This window comes from Artemia sp. Qi Xiang Cuo, chromosome 3, assembly GCF_049724085.1.
Source record: "Artemia sp. Qi Xiang Cuo chromosome 3, ASM4972408v1, whole genome shotgun sequence".
Classification (NCBI taxonomy): domain Eukaryota; kingdom Metazoa; phylum Arthropoda; class Branchiopoda; order Anostraca; family Artemiidae; genus Artemia; species Artemia sp. Qi Xiang Cuo.
The window spans coordinates 79,064,167-79,086,422 of NC_142796.1; the positions used below are offsets into that span (position 1 = coordinate 79,064,167).

Sequence of the window (22,256 nt, forward strand, 5' to 3'; positions counted from 1 at the left end):
AGTGCATAGTTAATACCAACGTTAAAAGATGAAAGCATTCAGTAGGAAAAATCCGGAGCCCTCTGTATCTGACAACAAATTCTATGAATTAAATCGCCTTCAAGTTATGACGAAATCCTCTTTTAATACTACCATAAAACAGAGGTTTAACAACCAGCCACAGCTTCCATTTATGTTTACAATGTAGCATGTTGAAATACGTTGACTCGTCAATATAAGACGGATAAACTTTCAATGCTTTATAACTTCTCTTCTTTCAAAACTCTGAACTACAGCATGGGTAGATCTTTTCAGCTATTTCAGCTGGATTTTCCTCAGCCAAAACCTAGTAACTGCTTTCTTCAAGCTTCAAAAAAAATCTCAAAACAGATATTTTCTTTCATTTTTGAAACAAGAGAAATTAATGGAGACACAGGATTACATCAACACGGTTTTCCAAAAAACGACTTCTTCCTACATTTTGCCACTCCATTTTCTGCTGGACGTAGATTAGTTACTATGATTCCAGGTTTTGTGACAGTATGGCTGTATTAGATCGCTTTTGCTGTGGAAAACCGGTGAAAACTCTCTTAGCCCTGTATATATTAAGTACAACTTTGTATATACTAAGTTTTAGCTCAGAAAGTAGAACCGAAAGAAAAAGCTTACTTAGCCAGCAGACCATCGTGTTAATATTATGGAAGGTCTATCCATAATATGAGATGAAAATATTGTGCAGATATTAGGTTTTGGCAGAATAAAGCCGAATTCAGACGTAGCTTGAATTTCGGCACTTTAAAATTTTTACTCAAAATTTCTGACGTTACTTGTATAGTTCCTTGTTTTGGGAGTTCTTAATATTTTTAGCCCCAGTTACGTGTGTAGAAACCCAAACCAAAAACAAATATGCACCTACCTGCCTAACTTTTATCCTCATTGTTAGGTTTTCCAAAACAGGAATTTCCCCCGATAGAAGTGGTTTGCCTACAATATATTAATATATTAATAGATTATATTAATCTTTGATTGATACCAAAAGGGGGAGGCTGTTGATCCAGAATGATGCTGAGCACTTACCTATGTTATCAAAAACTCTTGACTTTAAGAAGATCGAGTCACCTTGTTCTTGCCTTACTCTTATAAGCGCTGTTTTTCCTGGAGGGGACCAAGACTGTTTGATATGATAATAGCATGAAACATTACTGAAATGAAAAGCAAGAGAAAATTATTTTATGTGCAGCATATATTTTTGGAGCCTGCACTTAGGAATGCTAATTTATTAATCGAAATAAATAAGTAAAAGACAAGGAAATGAATTTTGGCCATTGTTTAAATATATTGAATCTACTTTCTTTATTTTTCATTTGTTCACTGCTTTTCCTTGTGGATAGATAATGAACAAAAAATAATACAATAAAAAGAATAGCAGATAATAATTTTAAAGCTAATAGATAAGATACATTCGCACGATAACCTGACGGCGATCTAAACCTGCAGTCTAAAAGCTAAAAAAAGGAAAAAAACACAGAAAAAACACTCACCCTATTGAGCAAATACAATGTATATGAATTTTTAGTTTTCAAGGAATTCTATAATTAATATTTGCAAGTCTTGTGATCTTATCCAACAACAAGCCTGTTTAAAGTCCAATTCATGTACATGCTTAGCTAGACATCAGTGTCCATGCATAATCATTGTCTACGTATCATAATATGCTTTCTCTTTTTAGTACAGTAAATCTATTGAAAAAATCGACGATCTGGGGCAAAATTGCAATATAAATGATTTTTACACCATTTTGTAGAGAAAAAAATTCCGTACAACATACCAAAAGTCCCCAAGAATCCCCATGGAGGAACAGGGTGAAAAACGAGGGAAAGGGGGAAATCCACGGGAAAACTTGAAAATCTACTACTGGTAGTTTTTGATGCTGAAAATGGATTTCCTGATGTTCTTGGGTCCAAAAAGACCGAACTGGCGTTTTTATTGCTGTGTAATAAGTCATTCCCCTATTTACAGGGGGGAAAGAGGGGGTAAACAAAGATCCTGTACAGCAGTCTGCAAGACTTATTTTCTGGGATTTCCCAGTGCGAGAAGAATAAATGTGTTGCTTTGATTTCTCTGTCATTAGCGTTCCCCCCGTTTTCCAGTTACTGGGGAAAAAGAGGGGGAAATCAAGATATCCTCTAAAGGGAAAAGATAGTCAGACGGCTTTACAAAACTTGGAGAGGAGACAAAGGTCTATCAACTCGGTTTTAAAACCCTCTAACACTTTTTTGACGAGAGTTTAATATCCTATTCCCTGGGGCTTCTCTTTTATTGTTTGCGGGAGATTCACTACCTACTGATAGGTTCAATTGGTCAAGCAATAATGCAGGCTTGCCGTCTTCAATCTTGGCTCGCTCCTTTACAAGTTTACCTTGGAGTCCAGTTACACCAGCAATCTGGTTCAGGTTTGCTCATCGACTAGCTGAATCGGCTAGGTTTTTCTACTTCTTACACTGAAGTGCTTCGATTCGAGTGTTCTGCCGTAGTAACTCATGGTACAGAATTTCCAGGGATGACTTCTAAAACTTTCATGCAGTTCATTGGTGACAAAGTCGACCACAACATTTGCACTATCGACGGAAAAGATACTTTCCATGGGATGGACATGCTAGCTGCTGCCACACCAAGGCTACCCAAATTTCCAATCATTATCTCAAGAGCGGTTGTAAGCCTTGAAGTACCCCAGCTGGTTTGACAAGTCCCTTTCTTCTTCTACAACAGAAGCCTACAGGAGAATAGTCTTGTGCACAAACCCATCCCGACCATCACCTTCGACGACAAGATCGATGGCATTGACCTACTATGGCATGCAAGCTGGATACATGACACGAAACGGGTCGGATGGAGTGGATTTTTGCAAGCAATTCTCCATGGGTCATTCAAAGGCGCTTCGTCGATTGTTTTTCTGCCTATGATCGATTATAATCTCTCCGAGTTTTCTTGTGTATACACGACCTTACGTTTTATCTACGATAAAGCACGCCAGCACTCATTGGTACCAGTTTTTACTTTCGACCAACCTTTGTACATGAAGCGGTGAACATCATCAATGCTGAGCCTCCTGATAGTCATCTCAAGCCAGGAGTTCCAATGACTGGTGGTCTCCACTACCATATGAGCTTCCATGGAGCGATCGAGCACTTGATGACGGAAACAGGAATAAAAGAAGTGCTCGAATGCCTATATGCCTGTAACACTATTAAGCATATCCTTAGCGGTAAGGCTGTTTCAAGAGCCATGAGAGCGCACGAGCTTATAGATTCAGCATTGCAGATCACACTCATCTGCAAATCGCATGGTTTTGACTGTACAGGTGACATACGTGCGAGTCATAAGACTTTGCAGAAGCTTCGGCAACATGTTTAGCTCTACTGAATGAGGAAGTAACCCTTGAAGACACATCCAACGCAGACACAGTTCGTCCAACCCAAACGCGAATATTGGAGTTTCAAGACACTCTGTAGAACAAAAGGACTGCAAAAATATGGCTTTAGTATTCAGAAATGTTTGGAGTGCTTAAGACGGTCATCAGGGCAGAACGGACCAAAAACTGGGTGCAGTATCTTCAAGCACTCTCTGAGAAGCTCCCTTACATTGCAGCGGTAGGCCACAGCCTTTATACGAAATGGGTGAAAATATTTCTTCAGCAAATGGAAGAGCTGAAAGAAAGTAACCAGAAGCTGTATAAAGACGTCGTGGATGGGATGTTCGTCTTTCGAAGAAGTGATAGATTTTGGGCTGGCTCTCTTCAGATTTAGTAATTGAGCAAGCATTGATGAGGTCCCTGAAAACTTGCAGGGGACTCGCGAGAAAAAATAGAGTGAGTGAGACGCAAAGGTGGATATGGACAATGTCAGTTCCAGTGCGAGCTGAAATTAATGAGCTTATGAAGTCACTCACCGGCGTTGAGTAAGTATCATCTGACCAGCACGTTTCCGCAAGCTCAGTTCCGATAGAAAGAGATAGAAAGGACGTAAAGACTTCAGTAGCTTTTTTTGCGCAGTGTTGTCCGTGCAACAACAGCACTCAATTGCGAAATATATCGAATGTTATGACAGCAGCAAGGGATGTCAAGGCGGATGTAGTAAAGGCGATAGGAACAGAAATTCTGAATTCAATGGACAACGTTGATGCCGATCGCTATATCTTCAAGCGCAAAAGCATAGTGATTACGATATCCTATCAAGGCAAAATTTTTGAAGCTGACGGTGCAGACATACAAATTGACGCAAGTCTTCTGTTCCAACGTCTTGAAGCAGCGGCAACTACAGCCGGAGGGGATATGGAAGAAACTCTCAGATTCAAACTTTCCAGCTATCCTACTGCCCTTTTCAAATCGTCAAGCCTGCCACGACAGCCAGATAAAGCGGAGCTAGCGAAAGCTATTCGGAAATCAGCAAAGGCAGAACCTGTGAACGTCCTATCAAAAGAGCCGGAAAAATACGTAATCGATGGTGGATGGCCACTCCAGTATATTCCATGGAAAACAGGAAACACGAACAGATTTGCAACAATTACGTTTCATTCCTGATACAGAAGCATTCAAATGCTTCCATCGTCCTAGATGGTTACACTTCCGGTTCGTCTACCAAAGATGTCACCTAGCTTAGACGAACAAAAGGCATCCAGTGTCCGACCTTCGATTTCACACTGAGTACGAAGCTGCAAAGGAAGAACGAGGACTTCTTGCAGAATCCCAACAATAATCAGAACGTTATTCGAGCTATTGGTAAGAAGCTTGTCCAAGCCGGCCTCACTGTCCTTCATTCAGAGAGAGATACGGACGTTCTGATTGCATTAACAGGTGTTCATTCGGCCAGGGAAAGGGTAACTGTAGCAGTCGGAAACGACACTGACTTATTTATCCTTCTCTTCCATCACCTGCCTCCGGAAGCCAGGGATCTCAACTTCGAAACCAGTACCAAGTCAAGAGCGCTGTCAACTAAATACTGGCACATCAACTTTATCAAAAGATCGCGTAAACAGATTTGTCACTCTACTCTTGTTGACCACGCTTTTCTTGGTGGCGACACGACGTCCTGTTTGTTTGGGATAGGCTAGCAGGTTGTTCTGCCATTCCTTAATAACCATGAAGAATTTAGGAATTACTGCGAAGTATTCCTTAATCCGCGCTCTATGAAGGAAGAAGTCCAGCAAACCGGTGAAGATATTTTGCTGTGTTTTTACAAGGCTAAAACAGGGGAGGGCTAGGGCTCTCAGCAAAGCTATTTACAGGGTTTTTCTTAAAAACCTGAACAGGTAAAAAACATCAACTTTTGTGAACCCCGAGAGACTTCTACCAACTCTATCGGCTGTGAAATTTTCTTCCTATAGAGTCTTCTATCAGGTAATGGAATGGCGTAATACTCGATCAGAACTAGACCCGAATGACTGGGGTTGGCGATTGCGTGCCGACGCCTCACTCTGATCATGACAGACATAGGACCTACTTCGCCTCATCTGCTAAATGTGATTGTCTGCTAAATGAGCTGCAAGTGTTCCAACTGTGACAGTTTACGCTGCAGTTGCCAAAAAATGGATTGCCTTGCACACTTGCTTGCAAAGACTGCCAAGGGATTGCTTGTTCCAATAAAGATGTTTTTGTTGATAACGGTGAAAAAGATGATGTTTAGTAAAAGTTCTTGATCTTATAATTTTAGTTCAATCAAAAACCGTAATTATCTTTTGCTGTGATTACCGAGGTTACCTGATTTGTTTCATTTTTTACATTTAGTTTTGTCTTATGTTTCTATTATACAGTCGAAGTAAATCTGCCCATGTACTCCAAAGGCCCGACGCATTATCTCCCCTATGATGAAAACACTGCAGAAAATTAAGATACGAATCTAATACCATGCTTTTTGGAAATCATCGATTCGAAAAACTTTGGGGGCAACATTTTGACGAGCCATTTCGCACAACACTCGAGCATACTGTTTTTCCCCTCCCCTTTCCCCGCTACAGGGGGAAATTGAACCAAGTCCAGCAATAAAACAATATAACCTTCTTTGTTCGAGTTCTCCGTGCAGAAAAAGAGCAGACGTGAAATTCGAGCGCACAATAAATCTGTCCCTGAATTTTTCCAATTTTCCCCCTTTCCACCTGTTTTTTAACCTGTTCTAACAAGGGGATTTTTGGGGACTTTTGATATGTTGTACACAATTTTTATAAACTTTAGGACTAAAGGAATGTGATTCTTCAGACACTTCTCAATTAGTAATTTAGAAGGGACAATTAACTTGACGCATTCTGTCCCCTTCCTTAAACTACACCGTTCTTCACTTTAAACTTTTATCTATAAAATCTCTTACTCTTATTAGTATCATCATGGTAATTAATTTGCTCCCAAATATAAATCAAGGTAATGCATCTGTAATTACGAAACCGATGATTATCACCTTTATTATGAATCTGCATGGTCTACAAACTAAAAACCATTGGTCTGCATGCAAAAAAGTTATTTTTTCCAATCACTAGCTGCATTTCCTTTTTCAAAAATCATAAACATAGTTATCAATAATTCGTTTGTAATTTCGAAACCATTATATTTAAAAAAGAAAAAATCATTTGTAAAATTATTAGCACTCATCCACACAAAATGAGTCTTCCTTTATTTCCAAATTGTCCAAAAATTTAATCGTTCATTTCTGTTATTTCCAGCAGATTTATCAGGGTTTAACATTATTCTACAAATTTTCGGCCCATCTCTCTTTAAGACGTTCCTTATTTCCAGGCTGAGGCCCTATCTACCTGTAGTCGGTATTCTTTGTCCTACTACTCCCGACCCTGATTGAGGCCATATCTTCAACTGGGACAAGCCCAAACTGACTACGTCTTCGCAGTTGCTAAACTTGTCAATGCAATATCTTACTAATATTCCGCTTGGCTGTATCTTCTACGTCCTCGGCAATTGTATTCATGATGTATATTTCTCATCTCCTTAATTCACAATTTAATGCCTTTTCTAGCTCCATTAATTTGCAAGATATATCACTTAAAAATTGTTTGTGCTCTTTTTGTCTTCTACAAGGCTCAAAAGCATTGTTAAATCCAATCAATATTTGATTTATAATTACCTGATCAATAAAGTTAATCCTGTTATCCATCAAGCGACTACCATCCTGATAGTTGGGTCATTCTATGACCAAATGTTGGTTAAAATTAGATTATTGTATTTACGAGATTGTAGCAGTCTATTATCATTGCTATTTTACTTCCCTATATCAAAATCACGATAGATAGGGTACCATCTATCCCTATTTATACCATCCTTAGGACTAGAGTCCTCTAGTAAATGTGCCATAGTTCTTTTTTACATTTTGTCTATTTGTTCCAGAAGCTGCAAGTGAAAATCAGCCAAGTCACTACAGTTTCTCCGTCAGTCGGTTCCCCAGGGGCACATACGACTATAACTGATAATTTGACCAATTTGACCATAAAGTGAGCAACTAGAACTCTTACCTCCTCAAACTAAAAGAGACCTAGAAGCTTACTTATTCATCGTGGGTCCTACTCCCTGCTTATGGGCGTGGTAGTTGTCCTAGACCTTTTCACCCCTCTTGAATTTTTAAAGATACTTTTTTGTATATTATTCAAAAGACTATTTTTTTCGGTATTTTAATTCAAAAATGGAAAAAAAATTACGACCACTCCCCCTTCGCCTGGAATTTTAAAAAAGCATTTTGCCAACTGTCCTTACATTTTCGTGAGTTGGTACCACAAGGTAGAGTTTGGGTATCGCCTCCTTCTCTGACTGTAAAAGTCTTAAACCTAGTACGTCATTGGCACTTTACTGAAAACCAATTTTATTACAGATAATTTCTTTTGTACTTAATATTGAAAATAAACATTAAAAATATAGTAAAATTTTGAACTGATGAGCTTTCAGCAATTAATATAATAATAAATCAAATTTTCAGTTTAATTTATTAGTCTTTCTATAGTTGGTCAAGACTAATATAGTTTCACTACAAACAAGAATTTGGATATAGCCCCCATCCTTAACTGTAACTAAAAAACAAAAGCCTGCAACATGATTGGCGTTTCACTGAAAAAGGAAATATAATAGAAAGATTTTATTTTCCTGTTCTTACAGCTTTGATAACAAAAAAAAAATTATAGTGAAATAAATTATTGAACTGATGGATCTTTCAACAAATAATATTATTATATATCAAATATTAAATTTTATGTTGTTTATACTCTTCAAGACTGTTTAAGCCACATATAGTTTTGAGTAAAGCGCCAATGACGCATTAGGTTTTATACTTTCACAGTGAGAGAAGAAGTCCTTACACAAAATCTTGTTTATAGTGATTTTTGCTCATTTCTAGGTTGATTTGCAAGTTCAATTTAAGTTTCACTCGTTTTAAAATTTATTTATTCATTTAAGTTAATATCTATTGTACGTTTGGTTGCATTGATTGTTTATTCAATTTCTGTTCGTTTTAAGTTTCATTTATACTTCAATAAAAAAATATTTTTTTTCTTTTTAAGTTTGATTTTCATATTCAACCTAAGCATTACTCGATTTAAGATCTATTTATTCATTTATATTATTATTTTTTTGTATGTTTGTCCTATGATTGTTTATTTAATTTCTGTTTGTTTTGGGTTTATTCATTCTTTAATAGTAATTTCTGGTCGTTTGAGTTTGAATTTTAACAGGTATTTATATCTGCTGAGCTTAAGTTTAAAATAGCCTTTACTTTTTTTTGAAAAAACTTATATTTCGGAAAGTTTTTCTTTAATCAATTTTTGTTCGTTTTTGATTGCAAAAAGTTTCAAGCTCTTAAAAATTCCAACTTTAAAAAAATAATCAAATGTTCATCAAAGTATCAAAACTGGTATCAAAGTAACAGTATCAAAGTGAAAAAAAGTTTGCCCTCTTTGAAATGTGCCCCGTTTGAAGTTTATACGACGTTCCCTTCTATATGAGGCGCCTCTCGGAAAAAAATAAATGGAGTATTGGGGGAGGCTAGCTGCCCTCTGATCACTTTTTACTCTTAAAAAGTGAATTACAACTTTTAATTTTCAATCAAATGAGCCCTCTTCGAAGTTGATACGAGCATCCCTTCCATAACAACCATATATGCCCCCAGAGCATAACTTACAACGCATACCCTTGGTCGCCTGGGGGGATGTGTCGACACCGGAGTTTTTGTTATCTGAGCTTTGAACTATTTTTAACAAAATTTATACCTCAAAATTTTTATCTGATGGATTTAGGGCGTAAGGGGGGGGGGGACTAGTTGCCCTCCAATCTCTTTTGACTCTTAAAAAGTGAAAGAGAACTTTCAATTGCCAATCAAATTTGAACCTCTCTGAAGTTTATACAAGCATCCCTTCCATAAGAAGCCATATATATGCCACCACGGCATAACTTACAACGCCTGCCTTCGGGCTCTGGGGGGCTGTGTTGACCCGGGAGTTTTCGTTATATGGTATTTGAACTATTTTATAAAAAAAATAGTTATCTCAAAGTTCTTATCAGATGGGTTTGAGAAAAAAAGGTTGTGGAGGGGGGGGGGGGGCTCGTTAACCTCCAATATATTTAGATGCTTAAAAAATGAACTAGAAACTTTCAATTTCCAATCAAATGAGCCCTCTCTGAATTTTATACGAGCATTCCTTCCATAAGAACTATATATGGCCCCAGGGTACAACGGGTAGCCCGTGCTCTGAACACCTTGGGAGGGGGGGTAGCCTGCTTAAATAGTTAATTATAGGAGCCTACGAAAGCTTCGAACTAAAGGGCCTTACAATAATTTTGATTTGAGATTTTTGGAGAAATGGTAGACGTGGACAGGCTTTTAGTTACATTCCAGTCACTGTTGCTCATTAAAAGGGGCACTAGACCTGTTAATCCCATTGAAAAATCGAAGATGTGCAGCCAGTTGACAGGTTTGTCTCCTCTAAATGTGGATTACTACAAGTGCGTTTTTGCAAGCATGGATCGGGACAGCAACCACCCACCCACTGCAAAGACAGCATTCCCAGAAGGAGAAGCTGCAACCCCCTCCCTCCATCGAAAGAGCCTAATCAGTTACCTTTTTTTAACCAAGGAATCGAAATTTCTGAAGTAGGGTCATAATCATTTTGTTTTAAAATTCAGTTTAAACGATCAAAGTAGTACGAAAAGGTAAAAACGCCACGTCTCAGCTCTAAGATAAGCCTTGGCTATTCCTGAAAAAACCTTGATGAAAAATTTTAACAAAGTGGAATAGGAACCCAAGTGCTGGCCGTCACTTTTGTCGTAACTACCTTAGCAGCAGAAAGGACGTACAAAAATGTCGTATCCGGTTTTCTTTTGACCCTTTGACCTAGTAAATACCAACCAACAGGACTAAAATTCTACCAACAAGTCTCCCTTAGTAATTGCTTTAAATTGGTGTTTCATTCGTTTTTCTATCTACCTTACGTTCAGCTTCACAAATACTGATTTTTCAATTGCGTTTTTAAAAAGTTTTCTCGTTTTTCTCGATTTTAAAAAGTGTGGATATGACATTTTTGCTTTCATAAGGCAATTTTTAGAACCCGAAAAATTAACACCTATATGAAAACTGAGCTTGCTTGAGATTTTTAGATAATAAAATTGTATGTTAGATTCTTATGATTTCATGGCAGATTAAAGACTATTGACGTCTTACATTTTCTGCAGGCTACTTTAGATCTTTTCTGCTCCTTTTTCGTTGCGTCGTTTTGGTGCTTGCTGAAAAATGTAGTTTTTTTCTGAATTCAAAAAATAAAGGACAATATCACTAGGGGGGGGTGGAGGGGTAAGGGACAGTATCACCATACTCACTTATGGGAAAATTTCCTAACATTAGACATATGTGAAAATTTCTTTAATTTTAATATTTTCAGAAAACTGCGTTTCGTCTATTTTTTTTTTTTTTTGCTTTCGAATCTATTCCTTACAAATATATAGACAAAGTATCGACAATCAAAAACTTCCAATTAAAGTCATAAATTTAATTTTAGTAAATAACAATTAAGACAAGTGTGTAAAATGTGTTATTTCAAAAATATACCTTGGATAGTGTCCAGGATAATTTGGAGATTCTATGTAACATATTCGCTGGTCGCAGCCTTCATAGATTTTGTTACAACGTGTTTGTGGGATTCTTTCTCCGTAATAGTTCCCTTTCCCCTGACTTCGAATTAAAGAACGATAAGAAAACTTCAATGCAAAATTCCTCTGGTCCTGTTCTTGTTCCTAGAAGGGTATAAGAAAAAATCTCTGAAAAAAAAACTCAGCACAGAATGATGCCTTGATCTTCAAACTGTTCATGATACTAACCAATAAGTAAAGTTTGGCCCATGTTAATGGTAATAAGGAATCTAAGAAACGAAACCTCGGGAACAATTTACACTGTTAGGGCTTCCCCCTAATAGAGGTATCAAACTAAAACCTATAGAAACATAAAATTTTACGCTTTTCCTGAAAGGGCAATCAATAAATCTGGTTTACCTAGTTATTTTTTTTATCCAGGGGTTATCATAGAGCCAATGATCGGAGAATAGAGAAAGAGAGCTATGGAAACTCTAAAAAATGTTATCTTGGAAACAATTACTCATCACCGGAATAAATTTATAGCGGTTCTTCCTAACAGAGGTTTCAAACTGAAACCCACAATCGTCAAAAATTTTGTATTTTTTCTGAGAAAACACTCTAGTGTGACAAATAGACCAGATCAAATGTCTAAAAACCGTGATTTACAATTTTGATTTGTTAAAATGATGGCTATGAACATAATCTAAAATGTATAGTTTTATTTACAACTCAGAAAGTTAGTAGAATGCTTCGTCTGGATTTGCTCGGAGGTATAGCAATTTCAACGTTATTCTATAGAAGCTTTACACCTTTTCAAAGAGACTGAGTAACAAGTTTCTGGGTCAACTCTAGTTTGAGGGTCGATAAAGTGAAATTATGTCACTATTCTAGTTTTTCTAAACCAGAATTGCCTATAACTTAATATATTCAAATATTTTTTGATAACTTGATAGGTGATTTGAATAAAAGGAATTCAAATATTTTGCCTATGAAATAGAAGCTAACTCAATTTGCGAAAAGGTATTCCATTTGCACAACTCTGATCTGATTGAATTGTCGCCCGACAATGAGATGTAATCACTGCTAAGCCTTTTGTTATTGCGAGAAGATTACCCAATTTACTTCTTAGTGTTAACTGACAGAGTTCCAAATACGAACATATTGAAAAGCAGACAAAAAATTGGACACTATAATCAGAATTATTTGATTAACATTTAAAAAGGGGTAATAAGATATGTGATCTGTATAATACACAAGTGATGTTTGATAAGTATTGTCAATTTAAAATAGGATCTAACGTTCCCTTCGTTCCCCCATTTCTGAGGGCAGGGAGGGAAGGGGTCAATTTTGGAGGGAAAACATCTGCATCAAGGGGAAGGCTCAGAGGCCCTTCGTTCCCACATTTCCGAGGGCAGGGGAGGGGGAGAAGGTGATAGTATTCAAATACAATAATTCAAGCATAATAGAATTTATGCTCCTAGTGGAAGCTCGTAAAACCCTTCCCCCTCCCCGTTCTAGGATTATTGCCTAGCTATCACAATTGGTATTATTTCTAAATACTGAGACTTAAGGTGACAGCATTCCAATACAATAAGTAAAGCATAATCGAATTGATGCTTCACGTGGAGACTCGTATAACCCTTCCCCCTCCCCGCGCTAGGATTATTGCCTCGCTGTGACAATGGATATTAACTCTAAATACAGAGAATTAAGGTGATAGTATACCTATACAAAGATTCAATTATAATAGAATTTATGCTCCTAGTGGAATCTTGTAAAACCCTTCCCCCTCCCCGTGCTAGGATTATTGCCTGGCTTTGACAATGGATATTATCTCTAAATACAGAGAATTAAGGTGAAAGTATTCCGATACAATAATTCCAGCATAATATAATTTATGCTCCTAGTGGAAACTCGTAAAACTCTTCACCCTCCCCGAGCTATGGTTATTGCCTAGCTGTGACAATGGATATTACCTCTAAATACAGAGAATTAATGTGAAAGTATTCCGATACAATAAGTCAAGTATTATATAATTTATGCTCCTAGTGGAAACTCGTAAAACCCTTCCCCCTCCCAGTGCTAGGATTATTGCCTAGCTGTGACAATGGATATTACCTCTAAATACAGATACTTAAGATGATAGTATTCAATTACAATAATTAAACGATCATAGAAGTTATGCTCATTGTCTAATCTCGTAAAACCCGTCCCTCTCCCCACGCTAGGATTAGTGCCTGGCTTTGACAATGGAAAGACCTTCTAAAAAAAGATAAGAAATGTGATTGTGTTCCGATACTATAAGTAAAGTATAATATACTTGATGCACCAAGTGGAAGCTCATAAAAGCTTTCCCCCTCCTAGTGCTAGGTTTATTGCCAGGTTGTTACACTAGAAATTACCTCTAAATAAAGAGAATTAAGGTGATAGTATTCCGATACAATAAGTCAAGCATAATAGAATTTATGCTCCTAGTGGAAGTTATTGCCTGGCTGTGACAATGGATATTACCTCTAAATACAGAGAATTAAGGTGATAGTATTCCGATACAATAAGTCAAGTATAATAGAATTTATGCTCCTAGTGGAATCTTGTAAAGCCCTTCCCACTCTCCCGTGCTAGGATTATTGCCTAGCTGTGTCAATGGATATTAACTAGAAATACAGATAATTGAGATGATAGTATTCCAATACAATAAGTCAAGTATAATAGAATTGATGCTCCTAGTGGAAGCTCGTAAAACCCTTCCCCCTCCCCGCGCTAGGATTATTGCCTAGCTGTGACAATGGATATTACCTCTAAATACAGAGAATTAAGGGTTACACGGGGTTTACTCCAAGTTGATCAAGGGGGACGATGGGATTGAATCATAGAGAAACATCGAGTTTATTTAAAAAAAAAACTACCGCTAATCAGCATCTATAAATAAATGAAACCCAAACCGAAAAGAAATTACAATAAATAATCGAGTCAAACTCAAAACGAGCAGAAATTAACATAAGTTGGGGGGCAAAACCCCTATGCTTTCCCAAGACCAGTGGGAGGGGGGGGCTTAGGTGGGAAGATATTTCCATGGAGGGAGGCTCAGGGAAATTTTTGTGTTAAATAAGTAGTTTCTGTATCTTTTAAAAGAGCTTTAAGGGGTTTGAGGGACTCTGTTGTTTTATTCCGTTTGATTTTTTCTTTACTTGGTGTTCATTCAAAAAGCGAGGATTTCTGTTAAATAAATAGTTCTTATACCTTTTAAAATGGCTTTACGGGGTTTGAGGGACTCTGTTGTTTTATTCCGTGTGATTTTTTTCTTTACTTGATGTTCATTCAAAAAGCGAGGATTTCTGTTAAATAAATAATTCTTATACCTTTTAAAATAGCTTTACGGGGTTTGATGGACTCTGTTGTTTTTATTCCATGTGATTTTTTCTTTACTTGATGGTCATTCAAAAAGCGAGGATCTCTGTTAAATAGATAGTTCCTATACCTTTTTAAAACGGCCTTACGGGGTTTATGGGACTCTGTTGATTAATTACGTGTGACTTTTTCTTTTATTGGTGTTCATTAAAAAAGCAAGGATTTATGATAAAGAAATAATTCCTATACCTTTTATAAAGTCTTCGCTGTTTTTGATCGACTCTGTTGTTTTATTCCATTTTAATTTTTTTTTACTTGATGTTTATTCAAAAAGCGAGGATTTCTGTTAAATAAATAATTCTTATACCTTTTAAAATTTCTTTACGGGGTTTGAGGGTTTCTGTTTTTTTATTCCTTGTGATATTTTATTTACTGGATAGTCATTCAAAAAGCAGGGATTTATTCGCAAAAAATAATTACCATAAATTCTGAAATGTCCTTAAGGGGTATGAATTAATATGTTGTTTTATTCCGTGTGATTTTTTCTTTAATGGTATTCATTCAAAAAGCGAGGATTTCTGTTAATTAAATAATTCTTATACCTTTTAAAATAGCTTTACGGGGTTTGAGGGACTCTGTTGTTTTATTCCGTGTGATTTTTTCTTTACTTGGTGTTCATTCAAAAAGCGAGGATTTCTGTTAAATAAATAATTCTTATATTTTTTCCATTCAATTGAAAGCGAGGATTTCTGTTAAATAAATAATTCTTATACCTTTTAAAATAGCTTTACGGGGTTTGATGGACTCTGCTGTTTTATTCCATGTGATTTTTTCTTTACTTGATGGCCATTCAAAAAGCGAGGATTTCTGTTAAATAAATAATTCTTATACCTTTTAAAATAGCTTTACGGGGTTTAAGGGACTCTGTTGTTTTATTCCGTGTGATTTTTTCTTTACTTGATGGTCATTCAAAAAGCGAGGATTTCTGTTAAATAAATAATTCTTATATTTTTTCCGTTCAATTATTTTCAGTGTAAGCCAATATAATGCTAGGGGGAGTAAAAACGGTAGTTATTTAGTACCTGGTAAACAGGTGACTTGATATGCTTCATTAGAAGTAGGTTACTGCTAATGATACCTCCTCGACAGATATTTTTATGGCTCTAACAATTGTACTCTATGCTTGCCCAGAGACACAATGTTGCTTTCCCGCTATTGCTCTATGGCAAATTATCGACATTACCTAGTTTATTGCATGTATTAAATCAGTATTTTTTACACAGTGGAACGGTAAACACGTAACTAATATCTCTAAAAAAGTGAAGATGAAACATTTTAAGAAAGTGTGTTCACATGATAGTGTTATTGTAGCATTGAATGCTGACAAGGAGAAGTATTTAAACTATGAAACAAGTACAAGTGGTATTACTATCGGAAACGTATGCGTGCATTGTCATGACAGTAAGGAATTAAATTTCTTTGGACTACCAAAAAAATTCAACTCTTATGATGGTGGATATGCGAGATTGAGATCTCTGGAGATGATTGCACTAAAAAAGAATGCCAACATAAAAATATTAGTTAATAAAGAGGGGCATCTTCTTGCTAGTGCTTGTGGTAACATTTTGCCCAGTGTTAAACCATATCGTCAGCTTTCGGGTATTAGCATTCAAATGAAAGCAAAGACGAAAAGAAAGGCCTACTCTTCTACTAATATCATAAACCATATCCTGTCTACATGCCTGAACTGTTACCTATGTAAAAATGTTGTGATAATAGACAGTGAAATTGCTAGAAAAATAAAAAGGGCATTGGCAGAAAATATCACTAAGGAATATAAAGATGAATCGATGAAAAACAAAGTACCAGCAAACGTTACTGCCATTAATCAAACAGTCAATGAATCAAATAATACCAAAGACGAAAAGCATATTGACCCTGTCGATGACACACCTATAAAAATTGTGTATGAGTCAAAATGGAATAATGATTATTCTACTGATTACGAACTAAGAGAAGACAATAGCTATAGTATCAAGAGAGAACATGGTGAAGCATTTTATGGAACAGATTCAAAATGTCCAAAGTTTTTCATTGATATTAATAATGTATAGTAATATATATTTTTTGTATTAATATTCTACATGACATTATTTCATTAAAAATATATTATGCCTTACATTGTTATGCATTCATTTTTTTTAGAGTAAGCTAACATATCGAACGTTTAGAATATCTATTACAACATCGGGGATGTAAGAAAAAGAATTCACATACATCATATATCGGATAGATAGGTTAACATAGAGAAAATCTAAGTATAAGAATGAATAAATTCTCTATCAACATCTATTGACAGATACTTGGGATAGCATTGACAAAATCAAAGTATCGTAAGTAGCAAACTCTTCCTTGAATCCTACTCATGGGATTTCTCGAATTAAATATCAAGACAATAAAGAGTTTATTACTTACTTGCGATTTTATCATGATTTCTCGAATTAAATACCTGTATTGTGTCCAGGAAGCGAATTCAAGAAAGCGATTGTTACTTACAATTTCTTCACAATTTAATGAAAAGAATAGAACTATTCTAAAGAATAAAGACGGGTTAAGCTTAAAGAAATTTATTGCTTAAACGTATTAACAGATTTTTTTGAGAAAAAAAACACAACAAGAAATGTTTACATAAAAATAGTATTTAGAGTTCACTCTTAAACATCCACAAATGATGGTCCCATGATATAGAATAGTTTTTACCATGTCTTATGGATTTATCACGATCAGGTATGTTCTTAGGTATCCACTTTGCGAAGAACCTAACCTCGTCTTCAGGACGGTGATAACCCCCTTCAAATTTAGGACACTTAAACTCTTCTAGATTGAAAAGTGGAATCCTAGGATCACACTTTTGAATTAAAACTTTATCTGTAGGTACATTGCCCTTTACGTAGAGTGCTTCAACCCCGAAAAAGTCAACTCTTGGATATATAATACGGAAATTTCATTCAAGAAATTATGAAAATATTTGTACGTGCGCGCACTTAACCTCGTCTAAATTAACCTTAAAAAAATGAAATAAAGCTATGTCGACTTTGCATGTCTCTCTCACTATGCATGCACCGTCGCGGTGTGTAACCAATCACCAATCAAGTTATTGTATATTGATCAACCTCCACTGTTTCTGATTGGTCCCTAAAAAATAGGTGTTGTCTAAAAAAACAGTCTGGTTGAAAACGTGGAGTTTTCGTACTCACTTTTTTGTAATATGTAGGGACCAGTGGGGAATGCCCGCTCGTTTGGAAAGGTGCCAAGGAAAGACAAGTAAATAGCATGTAGTTTTAAAACGTGTTTAATCACGTTTCTTGAATGAAGTATCTGTACTGTATATCCAATAGGTGAAATAAATAAAGAGTTTGTTACTTACTTACAAATATTTTCCTAATTTCTTGAATGAAATTTCCGTATTGTGTATCCAAGAGTTGACTTCAAGAAAGAAATTGTTACTTACTGAGAATTTTTTTATAATTTCTTGAATTAAATTTCTACATCGTGTAGCTAAGCGAAAATTGTTTGTGATAAAGAAAAAAAAAGAATTGTTCTGTTATTGAAATTTCCAGACTTTATTTACATGCAATAGATACCGAGAGTTCAATGACTCCTCGCTGCAATGACTTCCAAGGGTTTTATGACTCCTCCCCACAATGAATTCAGATGGTTTTAGGACTCATCCCCCTAGCCATAATTCCATTCAACCTTGAGCGAAGATATAAAAGTTTGATGAAATATTTTTCTACTTAACAACTACAGTAATAACTTCCAAGATGATAGGACTGTATGACACAGAATTTATCAGTTTGAAAAAATCATCTTGTGGTGTTATATTTGAATGTGCATTTTTATTATTGTCTATGGAACTCGAAGAAATTGACTGTTATCATTGAATATTCAGTATTTCCAGTACTGAATGAGCCTTTGAACTGTGAGGACGCAAATTGGATTTACTTTGAATTTAATTGGTTTGTAAAAAGTGTATTTGTTAGACAGTGAAGATATTGCGAAACATTGAATTGGCTTGAGATTATACACCTTGGATTACGTCATTTAATTATGACAAAAAAGAAAATAGCCCAAAACCAATGAATCAAGCTCTGATTGAGTAGTAGTTCAGGTGTCTTTACCGCTTGCCCTGAGGAATGGAATGAAATGCAAATATTTGATTAATTGAATTTTGCAAACGCTACAGAGTATTCCTGAAAGTTGGTTGTGATTCCTGAAGTAGCGTCGGTATTCAAACGCTGTTGGAAATCGTCGGTGCAGGAGATAGGGGTGTTAGCCGTGCCCAAATTAACGGTGGCTTAGCGAACTGCACGTCCACATCGACGTGGATAAATTATAGGTGCCAAAATAGGTAAGAGAGATTACATATTTTATTTGCACTTGCCATGGGGCGAAAAAGGAAGATTGCTAAAACTGTCCAAGTAGGATCCCAGTCTGTTGAGAACAGTTTGTTGAATTCGACCGTTTCATCTGAAGGGAATAACGATGTCGCTTCACTGAAGACCCTGGCGGATGATTTTGCTAAGATGCTAACAATACTTACTGAAAATGGTAAAAAACTAGACTCTATAAACGATAGTATAAAAAGGTTAGAAAATCGTATGGTATCAGTGGAAAATACACAGTCTGAGCTAAAATCAGAAGTTAATACTACGAGTTCGCGTGTTACACAGCTTGAATCTGATGTTCTAAACTTAAGAAATCAAATGTCAATTATCGCTAGTGCAACGAAAAAGTATGAAACCGGGAGTGCAGATCTGTCTCGTCGGCTTATGGCATCTGAGTATTGACATACAGAGACGAATATTATCGTTTGGAATGCTCCCTGCGAAAATACCACCCAAGCCGAAACTTTTTTTGACCAGTTGTGTTTGGAGGGTCTAGGTCTGTCCATGGTCCCGAGGTTTCGAGTTGTTGGTGGTGTCCGTAAGGAGCAACCGTATTTTAAAGTTGATGTTGGTTCTCGAGATGCGAAGGTCAGTGTGCTTAAGAACGGAAAGAAATTAAAAGGAAAAGTTATTGGACACCATAGAAATGTATCTGTTAGCGATGATGCACCAATATCAGTTCGCGAAGCTCGAAGGAAGTTGTATGTAAAGAAATCTAGATTAAATGCTATAGGAGTTTCATCATGGGTTTCCAATACAGTTCCACCATATATAGAGATCGACCGTGGTGGTGTGGCGGCAAAATTTGGTTACGATGAGCCTATCCCTGAGTTATGTGACCAATAGATGGTTATATCATGAATGGTGAATTAGGATTTTGTTAAGATTTTTTTTTTTTTTTTTTTTATTTTTTGTATTTGTTTTTTTGTAAAAAAAATGAAAATTTTTTGTTTTTTAATAATTTTTTTAGTTTTTTTTATAATTTTTAATGGGTAAGTGGTAGACACAGGTAGAGCATTGTGTTTTCTTCAATTATAATTTTCTGGAATTCAGTAATGGAAACAGTAAGCCTGTATTGTGACAGGCTAGTGTTAGTGACAATTTTTTCACTTTTTTGTATTCGTTTGTTTATTTATACTATTTTGTTAATATGTTTCTTATTATTTTTAGGTTATATTGTGTTTTTTCTGGAGCTTCGATTACGTTGGAAACGGGACCACCGACCCTCCGAGTTATAGTAAGTTATTCAGTTGGTTAGGTTTGGTTGCAACTACCCTCCTTTTCTTTTTTATATATATATATATTTATAAAAAATGGTAATTGTTCGTAATGATCGTTTGGATTGGCTTGAGAATAATCCATTGAGTGTTTCAGATTTAGGATTAGGGGTACTTCACAGGGATTTTGATATGGGGGTAGATGATGTTTTTCCGAAGGTTAATTATAAGTGCCCAGTTGAATTACATACTAGACTGGCACCGGATAAACTTGGCATTTTTCATTTGAATTGTCAGGGGTTAAATAGTACATTGGATTATTTGTCGGAGCTGTGTATGCTATCTGATTTTCATATTCTTGCACTTACTGAAACATGGTTAATGAATAATAATTCTGGACTATTGGATATTTTAAATTATAATATGTATGTTAAGAACCGTACTCATCATCAGCATGGAGGACTTGCCCTGTATATTAGAACTGATTTGAATGTGAAGGTTAGGGATGATTTGTGTGTTAATAAAGAGATGGTTTTTGAGTGTTTTGTTACGGAGGTTGATAAGAATGGTGACCCATTTTTTATTGCTGTTTGTTACCGCCCCCTTCAGCTAGTGTAGATTGTTTTTTAGAATTATTAGAGCAACAAATGGACCTTCTAACTCGTAAGAACATGCCGTGTTTTGTGTGTGGAGATTTTAACATTGATTTGAAATTGTTAGCATCTAATTCAAAAGCTCGGAATTTTTTGAATTTAATGTTAGGTTATGGGATGCATCCTGCTGTAAATATTTGTACTAGAGTGACGGATTCATCTTCATCTCTAATTGATAATGTATTTTTGAATGTTCCCCATGATTCGTCGAGTGTTGTGTTAAATGATGTTTCGGATCACTTTGGTTTGGCTATATTAGTTCCGGGTATATTTAAGAATATTAATATTAATTGTGATGCTCGCCCTAAGCCTAAGAAATTAATAGTTGATTCAAATACTATTTCAAGATTTAAGCTTAGGATAGAACAGTTAGACTTTAAATTTTTACAAGAAGACTTAGAGTAAATTTGAAGTTTGAGCTTTGGTATGGTAAGATTAAGGATACGTTTTTGGAATGTTGTGAAGTGTCAGGAATACAGAAGAGAAGGGTGTCTCCGAATAAACCTTGGATTACAAAGAGTTTGTTACAGTCAGTTAATAAAAGACGTTTTTTATATAAGTTGTCAACAAGGAGCAATGATCCTCATGATAAAGTAATATATAGAGTTTATAATAGTAGGTTAAATGCTGCACTCCGACTTGCTAAGGTAGAATATTATAAGGTTAAATTTAAAAAAGTTGAGGGTAACCCGAGTAAGACTTGGAAATTGATTAAGTCGGTGACTTGCCCTGGTAGCGTCTTGATCCGCCCAGATAATATGGGAATGAATAATAATGTTGCAGATGAGATGTGTAATCACTTCGCTACTATTGGACAGCGTGTGTCATCATCGGTGCCAGTATTTGATCAAGATGGAGATTTTCGTCAGTTCCTACCTGAAGATTGTGATGTGTCTGCGTACCTTAAATCTGTAACTATTGATGAATTATTTGATGTTATAAATAATATGAAAAATGGAGCATCAGGAGGCGATTTTATTTCGTTGAAGGCTTTGAAGTCGATATTACCTGTTATATCTAGTCATTTTTTAGGACTGATAAATAATTGTTTAAAAGCTGGAATATTTCCTGATTGTCTAAAGTGCGCGAATGTTATCCCGATATTTAAAGGAGTGGATAAGAATTGTTTTAGTGATTATAGACCTATTTCTTTAATGCCATTTATTTCTAGAGTGTTTGAAAATTTGATTCATAGTAGGATGGTAAGTTTTTTCGAAAAAAGACAATTTTTTAGTTCTAGTCAGTTTGGGTTTAGGAGTCATCATTCTACAGAGCATGCAGTTTTGTTTTTAACAACTTTTATTAATGATGCTTTAGACAAGGGTCTGAAGATAGCTTCGATATTTTTGGATATTACTAAAGCATTTGACTCTGTTGATCATGATATACTAGTTCAAAAGCTATATAGTAGTGGTATACGTGGTGATTTTTTAAATGTGATAGTTAGTTTTCTTAGTGGAAGGACTCAGCGTGTCGTGATGGATGGAGTTACATCTAAAATTGAATA

At 35.8% G+C, this 22,256-nt stretch overlaps 1 protein-coding gene across 1 annotated transcript in view; it reads right to left on the reverse strand.

The window, feature by feature from the left end:
• The window catches only part of LOC148954576 (uncharacterized), a 308,983-nt gene that overhangs the window by 156,286 nt on the left and 130,441 nt on the right, over positions 1–22,256 (reverse strand). The window contains exons 5-6 of the mRNA XM_089087156.1: positions 11,061–11,245; positions 1,057–1,181 (exon numbers count right to left, since the gene is read on the reverse strand). Of these exons, the coding sequence (XP_088943282.1) occupies positions 1,057–1,181; positions 11,061–11,245 (310 nt within the window). The remainder of the gene's footprint in view (positions 1–1,056; positions 1,182–11,060; positions 11,246–22,256) is intronic.